This window comes from Borostomias antarcticus (assembly GCF_949987555.1).
Source record: "Borostomias antarcticus genome assembly, chromosome: 25".
Classification (NCBI taxonomy): domain Eukaryota; kingdom Metazoa; phylum Chordata; class Actinopteri; order Stomiiformes; family Stomiidae; genus Borostomias; species Borostomias antarcticus.
The window spans coordinates 9,357,956-9,384,699 of NC_140258.1; the positions used below are offsets into that span (position 1 = coordinate 9,357,956).

The window sequence follows — 26,744 nt, forward strand, 5'->3', positions numbered from 1 at the left end:
GGTAGTTGTAGAGAGAGAGGGAGGAGGTGGTCTGAGAGCCGTAGAGTGTCCGAGTCTGAGTCCGTCCGTCTGTCTCTGTCCTGTTGGTCCGTCCTGCTCCACTCAGGAGGCTCCTCGGGTCGATACTCTGCAGATGGGCTTTGGGCACGCTGGGGGAATTTAATGGCGCCCCAGAATCATTTTTGTCCTGCGTAATTTAAGTCAGTCCCGGAAATTGTAGAGATGTTCTCTTCAAGCTCGGCTGCTTTATGACCATATGGATATGCGCTATGCTTTGCGGTGCACGCACACTTGCAATTGTGTGTGTGTGTGTGTGTGTGTGTGTGTGTGTGTGTGTGTGTGTGTGTGTGTGTGTGTGTGTGCGTGTGACCCCAGTGCACCTGCCTGCCGCAGTGCTTTAAAAGGAAGAGAACGCATATTGTGACCCTGTGGGAGTTGCAGCTGCTGCTGGATCACTCAGAGTCATCACCCTGGCAGATAAGGTTAAACACTTCCAGAGGTGGGGGGGGGGGGGCAGGGGGTGGAGGTTGAGGGGAGAGTGCCCTCCAAAAACACAATGCCAGAGTTCCTGTCTTAGTCACACTGACCTGCCGCTGCTGATGACCTCCACGCAAATCCCTGCCTTGACGTCTACCAGTCATTCACTGGCCCAGGTCTGGCCTGACGAGGGAGAGGAGAGTTGAATTCTACCACCTTTTTTTCCTTCATGTCCTCACAAAGGCGCTCATGCTGACACACACGCACACACATGCTCTCCTTTTCTCTCAAAGACTTACACATTCACACACACACACACACATACACACACACACACACACCTCTCAAAACACACACACCCAAGCATCACAATCCCCCACCTTGCCTCGACTCTCAGGCATTCATCACTGCCAAGTGCATCAAAGTACTGTACTGAGCAGAGTGCTAGAAGAGAGAGAGAGAGAGTAGAGAGAGTAGAGAGGAGAGACCGGGAACAGAGGGAGTCTCTGAAAGGAAAACGTAGCTGACAGCAGGAGAGTGGCGCAGGGGGGCAGAGTGTTGCATTCACTCAGGTATCCCCACCCCGTTTCTCTCTCCCTGCTGTCACTGGCGCTTTGTGTGACGAGTCGTGTCACATGGAAAAGAGCTCCCGCATTACCGCTCGAAGATTTGACTCACAGATTTGACTCACAGATTTGACTCACAGATTTGACTCACAGATTTGACTCGTGTGTGTGTGTGTGACAGAAGCAATGTTTGATTGCGATTTACGTTTGACTCGCGATGAATGTGGAGGGCTCGGTTAGGGAAGGGAATGAAACGTATAAAGAACATTTAGAGTATTTGGAAAATAATCATCATCGTCATCGTCATCATCATTAACATCATCATCACCATCATCATTATTAACACCATCAGCATCAGCATCATCACCACCATCATCATCATCATCATCACCATCATCATTATCACCACCATCACCATCACCACCACCACCATCATCATCATCATCATCATCATCATCATCATCATCATCATCATTACAAGGACACATTACATCTCTCTCCCCAGTGGGTGCAGCTGCGCCAAAGTGTCCTCAAAGTGAAGGTCCTTCCACATGTCCTACACTGTGCTACTGTATGCTGTTATATTCTCCCAGCATCACAGGGAGGAGGTAGTAGCTCTGTTATTTCCTTCTTCCCTACTTCCCTGCGAGCTGAACTGTACTTATGAAAAGGAAGGATATATACGAACACATACTCACACACACACACACACACACTGTAGACTTCCCGTGGTTCCTCTGATTCAAAAGTACTGTAGAGGGCACCTTAAAAGATCTTAGTTCCCCTCAGGAGACTGGAAGCTCTAGTGCTACAGTAGACGGATGCCAATATTTGCATGAGTGCTCATCATGGACCATTGTGATGTGTGTTGGCCAATCAAATCCAGACTGCCGAGGTTGTACACGGCAGTATTGCATCACGGTCCCAGTGAATAGTCCATAGTACCCTATGCTGTCATTGTAGGGTTAGCCACACAGTAGGGAACACCACTGACTGTCTCACAACGAAAAGTACTTTATAAATATTAAATGAATCATTATTACTATTTTAAATACATGTGTATGGTAGGGTATGGTCTTTGTTGTGTGTCCTCATGGCCCAGTGAGTGTATGTTTGGAGTCACTGCCTCAACAAGTGTCCTTCGGTACCTGAGGAAATCTAACCTTTACGCCAGTGTGGGCGGGGTCAGTCCAGCATGTCCACCCCACCATCACCCTTCGTAACCATGGTGAATGATCGAGAACCTACCGAAAACGATTCTCATGCCTTTTCATGAGATTGCAGAAGTTCGAGTTTGGTATTGTTTTTTTTTTGCTCTGTATTCCAAGTTGAGCAAACACATCAAACAGAACTCTCTCTCTCTCTCTTACAACGAGAGGAGAGGGGAGGAGCGGAGGCCAAATGAAAAGATGTGATTCAAATTAAGGGCAGAAAACATTGATCGTTGCTCACACAGTTCATAACTTGTGGACACGAGTGCGGTCCAGGCAGACAGAAAGACAATACTCTCTTCCTGCTCTAAACCTCATTTGAATGGATTCTCGATACGTCTGACTCAATTGCGTGTGTTGTAGAGCAGGCTCTGAAGAAGCAGGCCATATGTTTCCCACATTTTTTCACAACTTTGTAAATAAGCCGTCGGTCAGTCAATCAATTAGTGGGTACTGTAAAGTATCCTCCATGTTTTTCAATGAGAGCTACTGTAAGTAATGCTCTTTATAAATATTAGTCAGTTGGTCTGCGTGCTGTGTACTGTCAATTATTTTTGTTGTACAGCACTCTTTTAGCCACATAGCATAGCCATTGTGGGTATTGGATCTAGACAGTCTGTCAGTCCATCTGTCCGTCTGTCTGTCTGTCCATCTGTCTGTCTTTTTTTCTTTCAGTCAGTCAGCCAGCTAGCCAGTCAGCCAGTCAGCCAGTCAGTCAGCCAGTCAGTCAGCCAGTCAGTCAGTCAGTCAGTCAGTCAGTCAGTCAGTCAGCCGGTCAGTCAGTCAGCCAGTCCCCACATCTCCACTCATGGCTTTCAGCCCACCTGCCAGTCACTCTTCTTGCCAGCCAATCGATAGCCAGCCTTTGGGATTGACAGCTGCTGTGGGCCAGTGAGGAAAGTTGCTGTGTCCCTCTGATCGATGGGACAACGATCACCGGGCCTTATCTTGTCAGCGCCGGGCCGGGGCCGGTCACCAGGCGCTCCCGGGTATTGACGGATTTTCAGCCGCCATCGAGCATCATTGTCATAGTGGCGGGCGGGGCGATGAGGGCGCGAGATAAGACCCAGGTCCTTCAGTCAAACGACGGGGAGAAACACACACTCGCTGGAATTTCTCTCTCTTTCTCTCTGGGGTTCTCACATTCTCTCTCTCTCCCTCTCTTTCTCTCCCTCTCTCTATCTCTCCCTCTCTCTCTTCCTCTCTTTCTTTCCCTCTCTCTTTCTCTCCCCCCTCTCTCCCGCTCTCTTCCTCTCTATCTCAATCTCTCACTCTCTCTTTCTCTCCCTCTCTCTCTCCCCCTCCCTCTCTCCCTCCGCCTCTCTCTCTCTCTCTCCTCATCCTTGTCTTCTCCCTGCATCTTGTTCTTTGAGGGAGATTAGTAAATGGGGTAATTAAAATCTATGTTAATGTGTGTCTTTTGCTGATTTCATGATAATGTGTGTGTCTTTGGCTGATTTCATGATAATGTGTGTGTCTTTTGCTGATGATAATGTGTGTGTTGTGTTTGTGTGTGTTCCTCTGGCAGTTTAACTTTGTGGGCCGGATCCTGGGGCCTCGGGGGCTGACAGCCAAACAGCTGGAGGCAGAGACAGGATGTAAAATCATGGTCCGCGGGAAAGGCTCCATGAGGGACAAGAAGAAGGTAAGACACACACACACACACACACACACACAAACACACAGATTACAATCTGCACTTTTTGTAGTTATCGATCATCTCAGCCATGTTGCCCCCCCCCTATCTCCATGCCCTCTCTCAGAACCTATTGACACGCAGGTTTGCCTCATCGCCTGTGGTTTCATATAGCGAACATGCACAGTGCTACACTCTGTCTTTGTGATAGAAGAGGGCGTCCAGTCTGTGGACTCAGTCCTGGTCCAGATATTTCCTCCTGTTGGGCAACAACAATCAGGCCCCCCTGGAGGCAGCCGAGGCCCTGAGAGCCGGGGCTGGGCAGGTGTTCAAACATTGTCCTTGGCCTCAGATCTGTGGGGTCCAGGCTGCAGAGAGGCCCAGAGAGGCCAGGTCAGCCTCCCGCCCCCAACTTCCTCCAGGCTCGAGCATCTGGCCCCTTGCCTCCAGCTTCCATCCCACAGTCCATAACCCCTAGACCCCATAGCCCCTACTTCATAGTCCATAACCCCTAGACCCCATAGCCCCTACTTCATAGTCTATAACCCCTAGACCCCATAGCCCCTACTTCATAGTCCATAACCCCTAGACCCCATAGCCCCTACTTCATAGTCCATAGCCCCTAGCCTCTGGCCCCTAGCCTACAGCCTCCAGACCATAGCTACCACCCACCCCCAACCCCTAGCCCCTAGTATAGCCCATAGCCCCTAGCCTCTAGCTCCTAGTCTCCAGTCCCCAGCCCCTAGCCCATAGCCCACAGGTCCTAGCCCCTTGCCCATAGCCCATAGTTTCCAGGCTGCCCCAGACTGGGACACGTGACCATGCTGGGACGTGTGCTCCTCTGCCCTGCACCCAGCAGGATGGGGGAGGAGCCCCTGGAGAGGAGGTCTGTGACTAAAGGGGGTCGTACACACACATACACACACATGCACACACATACACACACACACACATACATACAGTACACACGCTTGTGTGTATACACTATCACCCACGTAGAGACACATGCACGAATACACATACAACCACCCACACACGCAGAGACATACACACGCAAACGCACACACAAACACACGCACACACACTCACACACACACAGAAACACACATTCAACACACAGCGTGTTTATTTCCCCATCCCTCTCGTTCTCTCTCTCAGAATGGACCCGTTTGTGTTCCCACTGCATAAGCAAGGGCCTGTGCTCTGTTTGGACAAGTGCTGTTGGTGGAGATAGTTATCTGAGCTCTTCCCCAGTGTCTCCGCAGGGTTGCCGGGCAGAGAAAATAAAACAAGTGTCTCTGATATCGCTGTTGTGGTCTCCTCATCCTCCCTCCACATCTGCTTCTGCTCTGCTCCCCGCCAGGACACAGCTGCTCTGTCTGTTGGCCCGTCGTGTCTCTCACCTGGAGGCCCGGGACACCGGCTCCTCTCATGCTCATGTGGTTAGCAGTGAGATTTATGGACTCGAGCCACCAAACTACCGGTCTTTTCTCTCACACAGTAACGCTCAGTCAGTGACCCCCTTCTCTCCTCTCCTTATCTGCTTCTTCAGTCTACTGTAACTCATAGCACTCTCTCTCTCTCTCTCTCTCTCTCTCTCTCTCTGTTATGTTCCGGCACTTTCTTTTCCCGGTCTCTGCTCCGTTCTCCCTCTCTCTCTCTCTCTATTTATCGCTCTCTCTATCACACCTACTCTTTCTCTCCCTCCCTCTCTCTCCGGCTATGTTCCGGCACTTTCTTTTCCCTGTCTCTGCTCCATTCTCTCTCTCTCTCTCTCTCTCTCTCTCTCTCTCTCTCTCTCTATCTCTCTCTCTATCCTTCTCTATTTCTTTCTCTCTCTCTCTCTCTCTCTCTCTCTCTCTCTCTCTCTCTCTCTCTCTCTGTGTGTAACTGTGGGGCATGATTGTAGCTACCTGCAGGCAGTGCATTAGATCCCCTCCTCCTCCTCCTCTGAGGCCGGGGGCTAGCGGTGGCCTTGTCCTCTGCCTAATGTCTCATGCCACATGCACACTCTGTAAGTGGGAAACAAACGTGGGATGACACAGATAGTGTTCTGTGGAATGCGGGAGCGAGTGGAAACACTCTGCCCCCGACCAGCAGCCAGCAGAGATAACCAGGGATGAGAAGCACTTTTCTTTCTCACTTACACACACATCCACACTCAGACACACACACACACATACCAACATCAGCTATAAACGGAAGAAGCACCCACATTATCCTCGTAGGCAGCTTGGTGAGAGCCCCATGTTGCGAAGCCAGCCAGAGTAGAGCTGATAGTCTCAAGCCTGCGGTTGACATCGTCATTCTCCTGACAATAGCTGGCAGCACAGGCTCTGCTCTGCTCTCAGACGAGGCCTGCTGGCTGTTACTGCTATGAGGACTGTCAGAGCAGCTTCACACACGGCCGCTCCCAGACAGGCTAGACCGTACTGGCTACCCTAGGGATGAGACGGTATGGATTTTTGCATTACGGTACGGTATCTAGTTACACGGTACGGTTTACGGTATTTCACGGTATAAGGCATTTCAACCCTACAGTGCAACACATGATGGACAATACACACTATTGTAATTAAGCTCAGTTTATTAATAGCAAGTTTATATTAAATTACAAAATTAACTGTTACAAGCAACTTGAAATCAGCAGCGCATTATTATGTAATTCCGTAAACATAATACCGTAAACATAGGGAATGTCACGGTTCTAATACCGTGGACATTTTATACCGCGGTTCACGGTTTTGCGGTATACCGTCACATCCCTAACCATAGCACACTGCTTTGTTTGTGTGTGTGTGCGCACGTGCTCTTGTCAGAATTGGACACATTTTCAGCGTTGCTCCAGAAGAATATGTGCATATTTATTAGGCTTATTGTGTATCTTCAGCGGTGCCGCGGGTCTTAAATGAGCTGCAGTCGCACCACCACACAACCATTAACAGCACGACTTCTCATCTTATTGCTCAGTGGCTTGAATTACCTGTGGAGATACCTACCGTACCGTAGCTGCATGCTAACGTCTTTCTGAGCACTATCTCCATAGTCATTCTATCCCCGCAGTACAGGCTTACTGCTTACTGACACCCGAGGAGTGTGTTTCAAATTAACGAGGACGACGGAACAGCATACAGCACTTATTCAATGACATTTAGTGTGTCGGTGAACAAGTAAGAGTTTGTTTGTGTACGTCCTGTGTGTGGAGTGTGTGTGCGCGTTAGGGGAGAGTGAGTGGTGGGGGGAGGAATAATCCTAATTTGTTATGGCCAGAATTCTGCGCTGGAATGTTGCAAACGAGAGTGCTGCAACAAAGAACTAGCCGAACCCTGGCTTTTTGTTCTTCCAACTCTAAATCCCGTAGCGAGGAGCTTTGATGTGACAGAGCTCTTACACAATCAAGAAGACGTCTGGATTTCAGAGAACAGCACCAGTCTTAGTCTGCTAGCACCGTTCCTTTGACCCGAAATCCCTCCCCTGTGTGTGTGTGTGTGCGCGTGCGCGTGTGTGTGTGCGCGTGCGCGTGTGTGTGTGTGGTCTCCAACTCCCGTTCACACTAGTGCCAGCAGTGTATCATGTGTCCAAGGATGCTGAGATATCATTCAATCAAGACCTTCACCAGTAGCAGGTTGACCCAGATAGCTAGCGAGCAGGAAGTGGCGCAGAGATATCAAAACTACGCTTGAAACTCCCAAGTCAGTGACTATATTCAACAATACGCAATATACTTGGTATGAGTCTCAAACTCTAAAAGCTGATGGTGGACGCTGACGTGATGAGGGTAAAGCTGATTGGACGCTGACGTGATGAGGGTAAAGCTGATTGGACGCTGACGTGATGAGGGTAAAGCTGATTGGACGCTGACGTGATGAGGGTAAAGCTGATTGGACGCTGACGTGATGAGGGTACTCCCTGCTTACTCTCGCTGGCTGTTAGAGCTGTTATCAGGTGACGTGATGTCTGCCTGCTTTGATGGGAGTGCAGGTGTTCACCTTGTATAACCTTTCTGCTGAGTGAATCCCCCCCCCACACACACACATACACACTCACACATGCAAACACACGCACACACACACACACACGCTCTGAGACTACAGGTGGTACGACCTGAGATCTCCTTTATATCTAATTACAACACAGTTCCTCACTGAGGTGAGAGGAGGTATTCTGACTGCTGCAAAGCAATAAGGAATGTTTCCTTTTGGATGCAAGTCCACACACACACACACACTGGGTCACAGAGGCGAGGGAGGGAGGGGGGGAAAGTAGGCTACTGTATGTTGTTGATTGGATAGCTTGCTGAACGCAGCTGTTAACCAGGCCTTAATTCCCAACCGTTTTGCTTTCGCAAGTTGTGAATGGTAATTAAAAACTCTGCAAACTCTGTATTATTTTTGGTAGGGACAATTCGTGTTTCCGTGGCGTTGGTATGGAATACCATAGCGTCCATACCTAAAACTACGCCTATGCACACACACACACACTCATACAGGACTGAACTGGTGCATGAACTCACACTGTGAATATTCACACTTACTGTAGATTCATGCTCACTCACATAAACACACACGTGCACACACCCATATACACACACACACACACACACAAATCCTAATTTGGATTGACCCTGTGTGCAGGTGTTTCTCTAAACCCATGGTATCTCAAGTGCAGCACCCCGCCCCCGTCCTCCGGTCCTGCTCTCTCCACTCGACCCAATGAAGCCTAGTTTATACAGTATACCGTAGAAGACAAGCTATGGCTCGCGGCTCCTGGCCCGGAGCTCTGGGTATTGTATAAACTAGGCTTTAGCCGTCCTCTGTCCTGTCATCGTGGCCTGGCGTCCTCTGGCCTGCCTCGCTGGGGCTCTGTGGGGCCGGTCGGCTTCTCCCCTTCAGGACCGCCGCTACTGCCTGGGCTAGCATCACAAAAGAGCAGACCCAGGGATTTATGGGAATTGATTATGGCCAAGAGTCTACGGCCGTGGACAGGGCCAGAGAGAAGGAGAGAGAGAGAGAGGGATGGAGAGAATAAGAAAGAGGGTGGAGGGGGGGGGGGCAACAAGGAGACCGGGGAGAGAGAGAGAGAGAGAGGGATGGAGAGAATAAGAAAGAGGGTGAAGGGGGGGGGGGGGGGGGCAACAAGGAGGCCGGGGGGAGAGAGAGAGAGAGAGGGATGGAGAGAATAAGAAAGAGGGTGAAGGGGGGGGGGCAACAAGGAGACCGGGGAGAGAGAGAGAGAGAGAGAGAGAGAGAGAGAGAGACTGGGGGAGACAAGGAGAAAGAGAAATAAACAGAGGCTCCGTGGAAGGGACACACAGCTGGACAGCGAAGGCATTTAAAAGGGGCTGGGGGAACATCGCCTTGGCGACCGCCATGTCATCCCCTGACCTGGGGGGCAGGAGGGGGAGGGGCTTGAGATGAACCGACTCCTCCGTCCCCAGGGTGCTCAGACGTAGCCTGTTTCAGAGCCAACACGTACACACACACACACACGTACACACACACACACACACACACACACTCCGTCAGCCCCCAGTGTAGCCCTCTCTGGTGCCGTTGCTTTGTTTTTTTCTGGTCGTTATTGATGGCGTGTCAGTGGGTGGGCTGGCTTGTCTGTGACAGCTAGACGCTGGGGATCAATTTTTAGTGCTTGTCATGAGAAAGTAATACAGGATAGATCAAGCCAGGACAACGTGCAGAGGGGGGGAGAGAGCGAAAGAGAGCTTCAGAGCAGGAAGTAATCGCAATGTTACAGCGTGTCACCTCTCTGTTGAGATGGATCTTTGGATTATCACACTTATACACCTATGTGCTGATTTATATCCTTTGTTGTGAGGGGATAATGTGCTTATCCAGGACCAGGCCTCTCAGTAGTATTACAAATGTTGCTGAATGCAAGGCGCCAGTGGTTGTAAAAACTCGTTATGGATGAGAAAAGCGTCCTTTTTCTAATTGTCATCATGGGACCACACATTATAATCACTGACAAGTATCTGCTCTGCTGTATGGAGCACAGGGACACAATAGAGTCATAATGAAAATCAGCTCCCAAACACAATCACTGAGTGATCACCATCTATTTCCCATTTGTGACTAGAGGGAGAAAAATGGCTTGTTTTTTTGCATAATGTCTGATTGTGGTATAAATCAGACGGTGATTTTTTCATCATGAGATGAATAAAGAAAATGTTTGTACTAGACAGAAGGCCAGGAGGGGGCAGAGAGATGAACACATCGCATGGCCTCTATTTCTTCTGGTGACAAAACCAATTAAGATGTGTCTTTCATCTTTTATTCTCCACATACACACTTTTCTGCTATATTAAAGGTATAGGAGATAAAAGGAACGATGCAGTAGTCATGGAAATGGCCGTTCTCGTGTGATCCCCCCTGTCTCGCGCAACTTTCCCCCGAGGCATCCCCAAGGCATGTCTGGTTTGACTTGTATGCCAATTGTCGCTGAAGTGTACAGTACGTACGTGAAATGTACAGTATGTTGTTGGTGATGTTTGGGAACCCTGACTAGATGTCAGGTTCACATTCTGTGTATGTTGCTGCCCAGCCAAACCTAGCAGTAACAAGTTTTCTCTCTCTCTCTCTCTCTCTCTCGCTCTCTCTCTCTCTCTCTCTCTCGCTCTGTGCACCAGTGAAGTAGGTTTGGTCCGCTCCCCTTTGTGGAAGAGCTCCATGTTTGATGTGATGTTCTGGGCGTGCTGTCTTCCTGCTCGGTGTCGTGGGTCTAGGCAGATCAAAGCCCCCTTTGCTCGGATCCGCTTCATTTCTGTTTATTATGTTGTTGTTTGTTCACCGTCTTATAGTAATGGGAGGGTTTTGTTTATTCCACGTTGTTCCTATGTTGGCGAGGAAGCAGGGGAGAACGCTGCTGGAGATGTTTTATTCTAGTCTTGGACGATGTTCAAGCTTTTGCAGCATTATTGTATGTAGGATGTTGCACACTACTGAGAGGAACTGTGCCTAGCCCAGCCAAACTGTCCCGATGGAGCTGTCAATTCTGGATAAACCACTACCAGAAGTTATCTTTGGCTAAGACAGGACAGCTCAGGTTGAGAGTAGTATGATATTGTAGCATGTTAGTTATGTCTGTGGCTGTCACGCTGCTGTCTGAAGGTGTTGTTCTGTGTAGAGTCAGAGTGAAGGCAAGGAGAGGCCAGGGACTTTGTTTAACCTCCTGGAGGTCTCCGGTTGACCTCCATTGTTTGGCCCAGACAGACGCTTTTAGACTGTCACGTGGTGGCTCACAAGTAACCAAGGCTATTCTGGCATCATTTTGAACAGCTTATAGCTTTATTAAATAAAGGAGGAGAGACAGTGACATTCCTCACTTCCCTGTCTGCTCGAGGTCACTGGGGAATGTGTGGAGTTCAGCAGGTTCATCCAGCAGCAGCTTAGTGGGGGGGGGGGCAGGAGGTCTGTACCCCCAGGAGGGCTGTTCTCAGACAAACTTTCACATGCCATGAAAAAACAGACTTTTGATGTATGATTGACATTATTGAGATTTTTTCCCACTGTTTGGCAGGATAAATACTACATATAAACAGTATGTTGCACTGAAATGCTAACTGAGAAAAAAAGAGATAGTTTTTAAATACACTATGAAATATACTGAACAAACACACATTCTCCTTTGCCGTTTTTTTTTTTAAGTCTTTGACCTCTTGATCTTTCCTCTCTCTCTCTCCCTGTCAGGAGGAGCAGAACCGAGGCAAGCCCAACTGGGAGCACCTGAACGAGGACCTGCACGTCCTGATCACGGTGGAGGACGCCCAGAACCGGGCCGAGATCAAGCTGCAGCGGGCCGTGGAGGAGGTCAACAAACTCCTGGTGCCGGCGGTGAGTCGCTGGCCTGCCCTGCCACTTTTTTGACCTGTTGGTTTCACTGTCCTTAGGCTGTTTTCTGTTACACCCCACACGTTGATACAGTATAATAACCTCTGTTGTACTGTAAGGACGTCATCCTGCTCGAAACCGGCAATAAAGGTATTGCTCTTTAAAACCAATTAGCGCTGAATGCTCATTCTAGTGGTCAGCTGTGCATCACAACAGACAATCAACTCCAAAGAGACAGTAGGGACCCTCATTAACTAAGTATTTCCTTTTATAGTGAAATCAATCGCAATGATGTAGCTTTTTGTACAGCGCTTATTTGTTTAAGTGTGTACTGTATATGGAAAGAAAGCCAGAAAAGGAGAGAGAGAGAGAGAGAGAGACCAGCATTTCTGCTGATCCACACTTTCCCCCTTTCGTTTCCTTGATGTGACTTGATGAACAGGAAGTGAGAGAGCTCTTGTTGCGCTGGAAAGGGGAAGTGTCATTGGAAGGCGACAGGAAGGCGTAATCTCAGTCTGCCTCTGTTGACGTGCTTCCTCATCCCCCACCAGAGCACGAGGAGGGGGTTATTTCGGTTGTCTCTCAAAGCATGGCAACTCACAGACATTCGTCTCGTTGTCAGGCTCAAACAACATGCTGTAGACAGCTGTCATATCATTGACAGGGTTTCCTGTAGATATGTGGTTGCCAAATATATATTCAGATGTATGTACATAGCAAGATCTGCTTGTGTATTTAGATCTGCTTGTGTATTTAAATCAGTTTCTTGGACTAAGATAAGAATAGCAGATAGCGGTGATGGAGAACTGGAGGACAAAGGTGTCAGCTAATGCATTCTCCCGGGAAGGTATCCATGTATCATATTACAAGTGTCCTTCACTGATTGACCCTGCCAATGCTGTAAATTATACTTATGTGTAACCAGGCCCAGCCAACCCACCGTCCCCAAACACACTTGCTGAACAGTTGTTGTCTTGTCTGTTGTGTGTGTTTTTGTGACGGGTGCACATGTGAGTGCCTGTGTATGTGCCTGTCTCTGTGTGTGTGTGTGTGTGTGTGTGTGTGTGTGTGTGTGTGTGTGTGTGTGTGTGTGTGTGTGTGTGTGTGTGTGTGTGTGTGTGTGTGTGCACACGTGCATGTGTGTTTAGGTGTGCATCCTATAAAGATAGCGTGACAGTGGATGTCCTGCTGCCCTGGGCTCATGTGACGGGGCCTCGGGGAGGTCAGGGCTGATAGTAGCTGGCTAGCTGGCTCTGAAAGCTGTCACAAACAGGTCTGGACAGGGCCGTTAACACAGAGAGCATGACTGACCGCTGGAGCTGACCCCATTGATCAGATTACCACTCATAAATGAATGAAGAACTCAAGACAGGCGTGGTCAATGCCTAGGTGAACCTGGCCAGAGGGCTTGGAGGGGCCAATGTTAGGGCAACTTTGGTAGAACATTTTATTTAGGTCTGTGCTGTAATTAAGTAAGAGAGATTACCAACTGTGTGTTGGTGAGCTGGAGACTGATTTGGAGGAAATAAGTCACTCACTTGCTAGTTCAGAAAAGACGAGGGGGAAATGGCATATGGGTCATGTGATGGTCATCACAGAGGCAGTGTCCATTCCCACCCTGACTAGTATCTGGGACTAGTAGGAGGTTCTGCTGGTGCTGCTGGCACTTTGAAATAGAGGTTTGTGTAAAGTGTGTTTGAAAGGCAGTTTGGTCTTTTCATCATTAGGTTTCTGTGTGGATGGAGTTTGAGTGGAGTTTCTGTAGATTTTTCCATATATATGATATATGTATATATATATTTAAAATTAAAATTAAAATACAAAATAATAATAATACAAAAAATATATATATATATATAATATATATATATAATATAATATAATAGGATATATACGATATAGTATAATAGTTGTGTTGAGTATATAGTAGGATAGAAGATAATATAGTATAATAGTTGTGTTGAGGCGAGCTGCCATCTCATCTTCGCCTGGGCATCAAGTCGCTCATTTGGTGCCTCCTTGGGCTGCCATGGCAACTGCCCTCCGGCCACCTAGAATAGGGACGGGGACTCACACACAGTCTTTCTATCTCTTCATCCACTGCAATCTCATTGATAGTGCTGTGCGTGTGTGTGTGCGTGTGTGTGTGTGAGATAGAGAGAGAGTGTGTGAGAGAGCGTGTGTTTGTGTGATGCAAAAGTGAACTTCTTTCCGCCCACCTGTGGTAAAACCCATTACAGGGCTGTGTTTGCCCCTGAGGGACTTGCCACAGACAAAGGAATGAGAAACTGTGTGTTTCTCCCTCTGTTTGCATAAAGATAACAGTCAGCAGCTTTCTCTAACTCCCCTAAAAAGCTTCTTAATCCCAGCTGAAATTTACATACAGATTGAACACATGGGGTGACATTCTGACAGGCGCATCAGCTCCCCAGCTCCCGCTGTTTGGCCAGTGGAGTGACTAAAGATAGAGGAGTGTGAATATCTACCTGGGAACCAGACGGCTGCTGTGGCACCTTGCTCTGCCTATACCGTGTGAGGTAGCTATAGGTGACAGACGTCTGTTAGGACCCTGCTTGATTGCAGTGCAGTGTGGATCAGTGGAGCCGTCATTGACTTCCTGTATCTGGTTTTAAACCTGTGATTCATACAGCATGTCTGCAGGCCATATTTAGATTTAGAACTGAATGCGTATCCAGCTTTGAATTGCTTGAGCAATCACAGCGCTCTACCCCCTAATCATCATCATCCACATCATTATCATCAGACCACTATTGTTCTTTCAGTCGTATTGGCGAGCAGCAGTGTGGATGGTGATTACCTCCATAGGTACTATATTCTCAATAAACCAGTCTGTCTCAGAACCATGGTGCGTGATTGTGCTTTACTGCCTTCACTCTCATCAGCCTGCCACTGTGCCACACAACCAGCTCTGTGCGTGTGTGTGTGTGTGTGTGTGTGTGTGTGTGTGTGTGTGTGTGTGTGTGTGTGTGTGTGCGTGCGTGCGTGCGTTTGCGTGTGTGTGTGAAATCACACCAGTTTTAAAATCACTACACTGGTTACCTGTCAGTTTTAGAATCGATTTTTATTAATCCATACATAATTATGCACCTAAATACATGTCAGACTTACAATATACACCTAGTAGGCCCCTCAGGTCATGTGGTTCCTAGAGACAGGACTGAGAGGCATGGGGAGGCAGCCTTCAGTTCTTATGCCCCCAGAACAGGACCTGAGAATGTCTGAGGCCGTGGTAACTAAGCAAGATCTTAATACATACCTTTTTAATATCGCTTTTACCACATAGCTTTACTTGTGTTTACGCGTGTGTGTGTGTGTGTGTGTGTGTGTGTGTGTGTGTGTGTGTGTGTGTGTGTGTGTGTGTGTGTGCGAGCGTGCGCATGCGTGCATGCTTGGGTGCGTCTCCCTGCAGTGCTCATCCGTCATGCGTCAGATTGTTGCGGTGAAGACATTCCTCAAGACTCAAATTTTCTGTGAGAGAGAGAAAGTGCTGATTTCAGTTGAAGTATGGAAAACATTTGGTAGCTCAGGGGTTGGGTAGGACACATAGTCATGTGAATCTCCTCATAGAGGATGTGGTCAGTCTATCAGCTGATGGTGCTGTCCACTTGTTTTTTTCTTGTTTTGTTTTTATCCTGTTGCTTCACTCTCACGCCATATTACACTGACCAGAGGCATATGACTCAGTTTCATGATGCCACAAATAGAGGAAAAAAGTGGAACCCTGATGTTGAATGTGTCCACCCGAGAGTGAGAAGAAGAAGAAGAGAAGAAGAAGAAGAAGAAGAAAAAGAAGAAGAAGAAGAAGTAGAAGAAGCATGAATATCAAAGGTGCTCATGCTGTTGTAACAGGCGTCACTGCGTCGCTCGTCAGTATCACTTCCCTCACTTTCCCATGCATGGGTTCGAGCTCGGGTCCCTGACTTGCCAACGCCACGCATGACGACCTTACGTAAACACCGCTTTAGCCAGCTACGCCACCGGAGCGAGGGATTCTTTGGCGTGGGTGGGCAGTATTTATACTGAGGAGGAGTTTAACCAATTCAATTTGGTTACACTCCACACACCACAGTGACCGCACCTGGTCGAGCTGAGTGTATCTGGGTTACGGCACCACTGTAACAAGTGTCACTGCGCCGTTCGCCAGTGTTCACCCTTGTTTGCCTGTGCTGGGTACAATCTCGGGTTCTCTGACTTGCCAACACATGACCACCTCTTATAAACACCGCTCTAGCTACAGTAGCTACGCCATTAAAAAGCCAGCGATTCAACAGCGTGTGTGGGCAGTTTATGCCAATTCAACTCGGTTACACTGTACTGTTACAGATACCAGCAATGTCTGTCCACCGCCCCCCCCCCCCTCCCCCTTAGCCCCACCCCGTCTCTCCATGCCTTCCCAGCAGCAGCGAGGCCCAGGCGGTAAGTGTTTGGGCGCTGAAGGGACCACTTTAATTAAAGTCCTGTCTATCAACAGGGGCCGCCATGGCTCCTGGCCCCCACCGGCTTGACAGATAGAGCCTGCTCTAATTGTCACAGCCTTAAGATAAAGTAGGAACAAAGTGGTGTGTGTGTGTGTGTGTGTGTGTGTGTGTGTGTGTGTGTGTGTGTGTGTGTGTGTGTGTGTGTGTGTGTGTGTGTGTGTGTCTGCGTGTCTCCTCTACTCACCCTCTAGGCTTGGCTAGCTCTGGCAGTGTAATGTTTGGGCACAGACGAACTTGAGCAAACACACACACGCACACATTAGCACACACACACACATACACACGCATACACACACACACACACTGCTGGAATCTCCTGCAGCCAAACACAGCCCATCAGACGCCTGACTCCTCCTTAGCCCCTCTGCTCTGGAATATCTAACGCTACACTTGACGGTTTTAATTAAACACCGCCGGTCTTGAGGGAGACGGCGAGCAGGTCTCGCCACCAGCTCTCATATTGTCGCCTTTCTCTTTCTTTCTTTCTTTCTTTCTTTCTTTCTTTCTTTCTTTCTTTCTTTCTTTCTTTCTTTCTTTCTTTCTTTCTTCCTTTCTTCCTTTCTTTCTATATTTCTTTTTTTCTTTCACTCACTCGCTCACACACACTTACAGTACTTTGCCGTTCCCACTCTCAGCCAATCCCGCTCTTCTCTTTCTCACAATCTGTCTGCAAACTTTCACCTTCAGCCAGCTTTCCTCTCACATATCCTACTAACCACACACACACACACACACACACACACACACACACACACACACACACACACACACACACACTTATCTTTTTTCTATCAAAGACAGTCCCTCCAGTCTGAGAGGGAAGGAGGGAGTTTTAGGAGGCGGTGCAGCTTTGCAACATTCTCTCTCCTAGCAGAGCTGTTGTCACTGTTCCCAGGGTTACTTGGAACTCGGACTTACATCCTTTTTTTGTGTTAAACAGGGTTCAAGGCAGGAGCGAATCAGCCGTGTTTTAGGTGAAAGAGAGAGAGAAGAGAGAGAGAGAAGGAGAGAGAGAGTGTGTGGGGTGGGGGGCTGGTTGTTGGGAGTTCCCATCTGGTCCCTGGGCAGCACAATAGGCTCTCTCTAGCATGACATGTTTTTCTGTTGCTCACCACTGAGGAGAGAGTCCAGAGAGACCCATAGAGGAGGGAGGGACGCCGGCTGAATAGAGTTCAGATGTGTGTGTGTGCGTGCGCTTGTGTGTGTGTGTGTGTGTGTGTGATAGTGGTTGGGTACATGCATGTGAGTATGTAGGGACAGATGGGGGCACGAGTATGTGTGTGCATGTTTGTGCGTGTGCGTGTGTGTGTGTGCGTGTGTGTGTGTGAATGTGATAGTTGGTGGGTACATGCATGTGAGCATGTAGACACGGATGGGGGCACGAGTATGTGGGTTTGCGTGTGCGAGTGTGTGTGTGTGTGTGTGCGTGTGTGTGTGTGGGAGTTTACGGGTGTCTATGCACAAGTGAACACATGCGTGAGTATGTGGATGACTATGGAATTCCGATACACATCAGTTGACGCATGTGACTGATTCATGCCAATTGTGTGTGCGTGTGTGCGTGCGTGCGTGCATGTGTGTGTCTCTGTGTGTGGCTCTAGTTCTTGTATGTGTGAACAGCGGGGACCTCTTCCCTGGTCACATGATTGAGTAGTCATCCAGGTCTCTGAGGCTGAAAGAGCATCAAAAGAGTCTTTGTTTACAACTGGAGGGTGGAAATCCTGAGCTGGGCTCTCTGGTCCTGAAGGGACGGATAATGCTCTCTGTGGGACTCTCTCCCCTTCTCCTCACTCTCAGAGTTCATCTCTCTCTCTCTTTCTCTCTCATTCTCTCTCACTCACTCTCTTTCTTTCTCTCCCAGTGTCATTTTCAGTGTCTCTCACTTTTGCTTTCTTTTTCTCTTTCTCACGCTGTCTCACACACACGCTCTCTCTCTCTCTCTCTCTCTCTCTCTCTCTCTCACACACACACACACACACACACACTCACTCTCTCAAACACTCACTCGCACCCACTTTGGCTCTGTCACACAGACATTCTCTCTCTCTCTCTCTCTCTCTCTCTCTCTCTCTCTCTCTCTCTCTCTCTCTCTCTCTTTCTGTTAAATCACGTTTTGTCCTTAAAAAAACTATCTGGATCCATCCAGTTGATGAGCACCACCCTGTTCTGAATGTTTGGGAACTCTCCCAGCTCTCCCTCCCCTCCCTCCTCTCCCTCCTCTCCCTCCTCTCCCTCCTCCCTCCTCTCCCTCCTCTCCCTCCTCTCCCTCCTCCCTCCTCTCCCAGCTCTCCCTCCTCTCCCTCCTCCCTCCTCTCCCAGCTCTCCCTCCTCTCCCTCCTCTCCCTCCCCTCCCTCCTCTCCCTCCTCTCCCTCCCCTCCCTTCTCTGCCTCCTCTCCCTCCTCTCCCTCCTCTCCCTCCTCTCCCTCCTCCCTCCTCTCCCTCCTCTCCCTCCTCCCTCCTCTCCCAGCTCTCCCTCCTCTCCCTCCTCTCCCTCCTCTCCCTCCCCTCCCTCCTCTCCCTCCTCTCCCTCCCCTCCCTTCTCTGCCTCCTCTGCCTCCTCTCCCTCCTCTCCCTCCTCTCCCTCCCCTCCCTCCTCTCCCTCCTCTCCCTCCTCTCCCTCCCCTCCCTCCTCTCCCTCCTCTCCCTCCTCTCCCTCGCCTCGACGGGTCTGCACAGAAAACTGGGGGGGGGGGGGGGGGTGAAATGGGTTAGAAAATGCGTCTCCGTGGCAACCTGTTGAGTAGCCCTTGTACACCGGGCCTTCAAAGGAGACCGGGTCATGTGACTGTAAAAAGAGAGGCTTGAATTCCTCTCCAAACTGCCCCTGTTTTCAGAGCGTTGGGGGTGGGGGGCCCGACAGGGCAGAGCAGGGACCCCCCAGGCTCTGGGAAACAAGCTGTCCATCTCCATCCTCACCCGATCACTCCCCTCGTTCCCTCGCTCCCACCTCCTCCTCCCCTCCACCCTTCTGTTAGCGAAGGATTAGATCCGTCGAGAAAAAAGGAGAGAAAGAGAAAGTGTACAAGGACGGGGGGGGGGTGGGGGGGGGGGCGGTCTGAAACGAATCTAGCTGCAAGATTTTCTGTATTTCTTAGATATGGCGTTCCAGCAGCTGCCAGCCCAGGGCACATTGAGAGAAATGTCACCCCGCGAATTAAAAGGCCCCATCAAGAACATTCACCTTCTGTCAAGGAAAGACTCGTTCCTCTTCCCCAGCCACACAAGGCTATTATGATATAGCGACACGCTTGACTCGTACGCCATTGTGGCATTTTGTACAATGTCAAAAGATGAAGGCTTTTATGATATGGAAACGTGTTGGATGTGTGTATTGAGCTGTACTAGATGGAAATTGACTGGCTCACGCAGATCACATATTTCTTAGTGCTCACAATCATCAGAACTGTCCAAAATAGGGCTGACATGTTGCAAATACAGTACATCACACATTCCATTATATTTCTGCCCGCATTCATACCTGCAGATCCAACTCTCAAGCTGCAGGTTTGACAGAGACATTGACAAAACGCTTGAGACGTAGGCCTACTTTATTCAACGTTATTCAGAGTAACACACTTCTCACAGAGAAAGATCCATCAAGTCTATTCCTCCTTCTGAATTCATAAGAGAGCGGTGGTTGTATCACTCCAAGGGGAAGCCTTTCCTCCAGGATGTCCTCACAGAGTAATCTTAGCTGTATCAATACACTTCAATATGACTAACAAGAGTGTTTGGGGGCTTAGGCTTGTATCTGATGCAGCAATTTCACCACCGCAAGACCGAAAATTAGAATGCCGCCTGGAAATGAATAATGAACAAGGCCATGTATATTCAAAGGCAGAAATACCACCTCAAATCATTTTTTGGTGGATGCCAGACTCAGCAGCAGCAGCTCAGTTAGAGGGCCCTTTTTAGGAGATTAGAAAATCTCGGAACATCGTAGCAACATTGGGAGACACTTGAGAGAATTTCTCCTCTTTCCTGCTGCATCTCTTTGTGTCTCTCGACCATACTGGTGAAGTGGATCTCTCTGGTGTTCTTATGAATGTTGTTCGGACCGAGTGGTGTATTTTAAGTTGAGATACTGCGAGATTTGAAGGGCGATGCCTGCCTTTTGACTGAAGCCCTGAACCCAAGGGGCTGGGGCTGGAGGGAGAATGTTTAGCATGTGGAACTCCATCATTTTCAAAGAGTTTCCATTAATCAGTTTATCCCCTCTGGTAGGCAAAACGGTCCCCTCAAGTTGAATGTATTAACCCACTGTGAACTGCCTGTACTGTTTGTGCTTCTGAGTGTACTTGCCAGTGTGGGCGTTTGCGTGTGTGTGTGCGTGTGCGTGCGCATGTGTGTGTGGCTTGTTGGCAAGGGCAGGTCCTGACTGTGAGTGCTGTACATACATACCTCCTGTTTATGTTGCCCTGAAAGGCCTCAAGCCTAATTATCCTATATTCTTAATGTATTCTGTGGTGTTGTGATCGCTATCTCAGCTCTGCTCTCCTTTACTGTCACTGCTGTTTGTTTTCACGCAAAACATAAATTGTCATTCATAGACGTCTTAAATTCCACCATTATAGCTAGTGTGTAAATATCCACAACCTTGGTGACAAGGAGAAAGGAAAACGGCCGTCACATTTCAATGGCCCAGCCTGTGATGGGCCCATATTTCGATACGATAGGTCCTTAAATCCAGAGATCCTTCCAATGCGATATTCGTCAAGTGCCATCTAAATCATCAGTTCACGAATGATCACTGGGTCTTATTCTATGTCGTTTCACCAACAAACATAAACCTAGCCTTCCGCTCCGATATCTCAGACAAACCCCCACATTCATAGCTGATTCGCTGGTGTCTGGGCGTTCTATCAGATGAGCCTATTAGCATGCAGAGATTACAAAGTAGCCGGGTGCAGCGGGGACACCCTCTACCCCCCCAGCCCCACTCTCCTTCCAAAGCCAATTAACATGAAAGCTCCGTGTGGCGGGAGCCGTGCGGGGCGCTGGGGGGGAGATTATCGGGCGAGATGCCAAACCAACACTTCCTTAAGTTCCCTCCCTCCCTCCCTCACTTCCCCTGACCTAGCGTGACTTTGGATTCTACCACATGAGTGTGAAAGCACACACACACACACACGTAAACTCTCTCTCACACACACACAGGCATACACACACACATGCATATGCAGGCGTACACACAGACGTTCACCCACACAATGTTAAGACATAATGTAATTGTGTGTAATACAAGTGCACACAGCTGTGAATGCAAATATATATTTGTGGACGTACACGTAGTATTGCAGCAGCATTATAGACAGTGAGTCTACAGCCTCTCCACACCCCTCTTCCCTCACACACACACACACACACACACACACACACACACACACACACTACCCTCCTTCTCTTTCCCAGTGACCCTCACCCATGTCCTGTCCTACCAGGAAAGGCTTTTCCACACCCTGACTGTTCTCAGAATAACCCGCAGGCTAATTTTACCCTCCTCACCTCTCCTCATGTGATCGTGAAGACAAAGGAGAGAAGTGTTTGTTCTCCAGCCTTACATAATCAAAATGTCTCTTATTGATGCCGTTGCAAAGTTGTGTGATGTTGACCTTTTTGCATTCTGTTGTCCCAACTGTTACATAAGTCATTGATTTCAACCACATAATAAGGTAATTCATGTAAACATGGTAGTCATTGAATATATTCTTTATCATGGCATTCTGTAAGTTGATGAGGGCTGTGAAATGTTTACAGATGTGTAAGACATAAAGAGTGTCCATCTAATTAGTCAGCTATGCGAATTATAAGGGTTGCTAGTCTACTAGTCCAATTAACATGTGAGATTAAGAGCCAATTACATTATGGAGCTGTAATGCTGATGTAATCTCCCCTTTGGGATTCACTGATATAGTGTGTGCGTGTGTGTGTGTGTGTGTGTGTGTGTGTGTGTGTGTGTGTGTGTGTGTGTGTGTGTGTGTGTGTGTGTGTACGTTCCATCATACACGTCTGTGTCCTGTGCGAGCACTCGTGTGTGTCTGTGGGTGTGAGTGTGTAAAAACAAACAGGAAGCAGGGCCTTCCATAGTGTGTGTGTGTGTGTGTGTTTTATCAGTTCGGAGGAGCAACAGCGCCTGTGTCCTGCCTCGGCTGGGCACGTAGGGAGTGCACACAAGCACACAAGCACACACACACACACACACACCCCTGCCTGTCTCCAGCTGCACTGTAATTAATGCAAGTCCCAGGGTGAGTGTGTCTCTGGAACAGCCCCTGCAGTTGACTCTAGTCCAGTCCTCAAGTCATCAGAGCTCCCTCAAACAGCTTATCCCATTAGTTGCACTCAGCCCCACGTTATTGGCTCAGAACCCATGAGAGGCGTGTCACGTGAAAGTCTCCCTCGGTTGGGAAAACAGGTCCGGAGTGTCCGTCTGTCCGCGTGGGCTGGGGGAGACAGGAAGAAGGGCATAGGGGTGAGAGGCGATGCTGTGGCCCGGTGCCAGGATGGAGGGAGGGAGGAGAGGCGGGGCGGGGTGGGGGGGGGGTTCAGACAGAGCAGCTGTACTCACCAGGAGTGGGAAGCATTCGTGGTGGGCCGGAGAGAGAGAGAGGAAAGAGAGAGAGGAGATGGAGGATGGGGGGGGTGGAGATAGAGAGAGTGGAGTGAGAGAAAGAGAGAGAGAGAGAGAGCGACAGAGAAGCATCCGGCTCCCTCCTCTGTGTGTCCTTATCCGGCCAATTAGAGGACGGCTCTGCCATTCTCCCTCTGCGACAGCCAATGAGAGTGCCCGTCCCCCTCTGCGCAGCCCTTTGCCCTTGTCCTTGGGCGGGGGGGGGGCAGGGGGGGTAGTAAAAGGCACACGGTCACTCGTAATAGTCACTTCCAGGCCTCCTTTTACCACTGCGTTGATCCCTTTTATCACCCTCATCAATCTACTCTGCATTTGTTTCATGTCATTAACCAGCTACATACAGAGGATGAGAGCCGCAGTCGAATTACAATCAGGGCCGTAAACAAACGTTAATAGGAATTTGTATTGTGATGAATGAGAGGAAAAGTTGTTGTTTGTGAATGTGCATTTGTTGTTGTTTGTGAATGTGCATTTGCTGCCTACTATCTGACATTGGTGAGAAAGGAACAGTAGTTTGAGTCCATGAAGAAGCCTTCGATGTGGCCTAGCTGATAGTACTTTATCTGGGAGTAATCTTATAACATATCCCAAAATAGCATTGCAGTCGTGATTGTGTTTTAGCCTTTCTCAAATAGAGAATAGAATAGAATAGAATAGAATAGAATAGAATAGAATAGAATAGAATAGAATAGAATAGAATAGAAAGGTTATTTGCCATGTGTAACAAGGGCAGGGGAGTGGGATTGAGAGACTGGTCCATCATAACAGACCAGTCATGGGGGGGGGGGGGGGGAGGGGGTCTGTCCAGGGGGGTCTTCAGTGTCAGTCTCCTGCAGCTGTTGGCTGTTGAGCTTGCGGACCGCGTCAGGAAAGAAGCTGTTGTCAAACCTTTCCTTCACAGTCCTGATACTCAGCCATCTTCCCTCTCTCCGGTGAGATGATGCGAACAGGTGGCGTCTGGGGTGGTTGGGGTCTTTTTCGATGGAGATGGCCTTCCTGCCGCAGCATTAGTCGTAGGTAAAGCTGGACAGAGAGAGAAGGGAGAGTAATCCAAAGGACAGAGCAAAAATGAATGAAAGAAACTGAGATTACAGAGGGGGGGACACGGGGGCATGAGGAGAGAGAGGCAGAGAGGGAGGGAGGGAGGGAGAGATAGAGAGAGAGAGAGAGAGAGAGAGAGAGAGATTCAGCCTGACAGGCTGTGATGGAGAGGGGTAGGCTGGCAGTCATTGTGTTCCAAAGGTCATAGTGATCCCAACCTGAATAGCAGTGGAATTATTCCTCTTTACGCAAGCTGACATAAAAAGCATTCCACACAGCCGGACCTTAGCCAGCACCAAAAGTGGGCTGTGCCACACTGGAGCTCCCTGCACACAAATACACACACACACACACATGTACAGTATTTATCGTCTGTGCACATAGACACAAAACACACACACACACACATACACAGGCAGACAGACAGCGTTGGCAGTGTGCTTGCATTTGCTCTATTAATATCCCTATGGCTCAGGGGACAGTTGTTAAATGACTTCTTTTATACGCAGTGCCATTTTGGCTGTCTCAGGACAATTCCTTTCTCTGACAGCAGTTGGTGTGTTAGCAAAAAATAATAATTGGGACTTAGTAGATGTTGGCACTTACTAGATGGATCAGAATGTATCTCATTTGATTCATCTGTCCCTTCAGAATCTGAAATTGAGATATTTTTCGTGTGACCTGATTTTGTCACGTCCTGTGCCAATCCCACCCGATCACGCATTCACCGCCGAAAACCGTCTGATGGGAACCAGAACCAATCGAAGTGGCGTCTCAATTTAGCATAGTCCCCCCATATATCACCCCAGCTAAACAGGCAAAACCACACGCACAAAGACTCGACAGACACGTTGAAAAGGAGGGAGTTTTAAGAGTTAAATGCCCACAGCTAACTGTTGCGTGGAAAGAGATGTTAGCACGGTCATGGATTATCTGGAGCTGGATTCATGGCTTCCAGCCTCCCGTCTGTCCCTCACAGGGACTGCAGCGCCCAAGGCGCCCTGCAGGTGCTTATAGGCAGAGAGACAGAGGACTGAAGCGCAATGGAGAACCAGATTAAATGGGTTTATCGTCAGAATATTTGGCGGAAATCGACAAATCCACATTGATCATTGTTGCAGTGCAAGCCCATTAACAGCAAGTGTAATTTATTCCATACGGTATACACACATCAACACACACTACATCCTAGTGATCACTTCCAAACCAAATAGTGTTCCTTGTGTGATGTCAGCGGACACACAACATGTGGGCCACACCTTTACAATAAAAATATATATATAAATGGTATATATACAGAGATGATCTCTTCTGAGAAGATCCAGCACTTAATATTAGGCCTACTAATTACAGTATCAAAAATGGTTGTTATAAAATGATGTAAATTGTCTAACATTACACTAACTTTAATACATTATGATCACTGATGAATTAAAACCCATACACAAACACAATCAGGCACATGTAGGCTACTGTAGTAACGTGTGTGCTGTCAGCTGAGCTGTGCCAATGTGAGCAGAGACAGAGAGTGGCTCTTTGTGCCCAGGCTTGGCAGCGTTTCACCACGTGAGCAGGAAGGGCCCACGGCAACACTGTCACATGAGGAGGGGGAGAGAGAGAGCAGAAGGGAGATTTATAGAGACGAGAGAGAGAGCGGGCACAGCTGAGGATTGGGAGGCATCAGTAGAAAAACAAGGTGATTGGAAAGAGTGCGAGAGAGACTAATTTATTCAGCAGAAAGTTCTCGAGCGAAGAGAAGGAGCCAAAAAGCCGAGCCGAAGGGAATAAAACCAAGACAATCTGCCTCCAGACCGGACTTGAACGCCTCGTGCGACATGTGGCTTGGGCCTCTGCGGTAGCAATTCAAGGACTGGCAGACTAATGTGAGAAAATGAGTCATTGATTGCTGCCATTGACTTTGACAGCCAGGGGAGAGAGGCCACGCAGCCATTGTCAACAGTCTCACACACGTGTGCTCCTAGTCAGAACCTAGCTCCTAGCATAGGTGTGACAAGCCCAACTGGACTCGCCAAGTAACAACACAGCACCCCTCACTGGCCCAGACAGGTAACTGCAATGTGGAAATAGAAGTAGAGCCAGCGTGTTGGTCATCCACCAGGATGGACGATGAATAAATCAACTTAAATACCTTGCGTTTGTTATTCTGCGTCATTGAGTTATGACGGATTATGAAGGGTACTGCACCTCTCTCCTGTCCTTGTACCCGTGCACTCCCAAACAAACACACGCGCACGCACGCACGCACGTGCCCACACACACATACACACACACACACACACACACACACACACACACACAGACAGACCATTCTGCAGCCACACTTACTCCAAGAGAATCGTAGCTCACCACTCAAGGTCAGAGCACCATTTGTTGATTAAAGAAAGAGTTAGAGTGATTTATTTTGCCGAAGCCTTTTCTCCATAGACTATTAATCACTTCAGACTCAGCTTATTAAAAAGTATCGACTTATACAGGAGGGGCTTTGAACGTCTTGTTTGTGCCGCAAGGCTATTTGAGACTTGGCTTGAAGTCTTCGATGAACAGCCCCCTCCTGATCTCTCCCTGTCTCTCTCTCTCTCTCTCTGTCTCTATCTGTAATTTTCTCTCTCGCTGTCTCTCTCTCTTGGACCATGACATGTCAATGTCTCTCCATCTCATTTTTTCAAACCATATCCCCCCTGAATCAAAATTCTTGATAAAGGCATGAGATTGTGTTACATTTCCAACAGTTAATTGTTGCTCTGGGCGTGCAGATGAAGCATGGCAGTTTGACTGGCATGGAACAAACTGTTTCCCCCTCAAACTGCTTCATCTCAC

The 26,744-nt window shown here is 48.7% G+C and overlaps 1 protein-coding gene across 3 annotated transcripts in view; it reads left to right on the forward strand.

Moving 5' to 3' along the window:
• Window positions 1–26,744, forward strand: part of qkib (QKI, KH domain containing, RNA binding b) — a gene marked incomplete at both ends in the record, with an annotated part of 57,147 nt that overhangs the window by 25,261 nt on the left and 5,142 nt on the right. For all 3 annotated transcript variants that reach the window (XM_084458708.1, XM_084458707.1, XM_084458706.1), the window contains 2 exons: window positions 3,783–3,899; window positions 11,594–11,737. In XM_084458708.1, coding sequence (XP_084314834.1) covers window positions 3,783–3,899; window positions 11,594–11,737 — 261 coding nt within the window. The remainder of the gene's footprint in view (window positions 1–3,782; window positions 3,900–11,593; window positions 11,738–26,744) is intronic.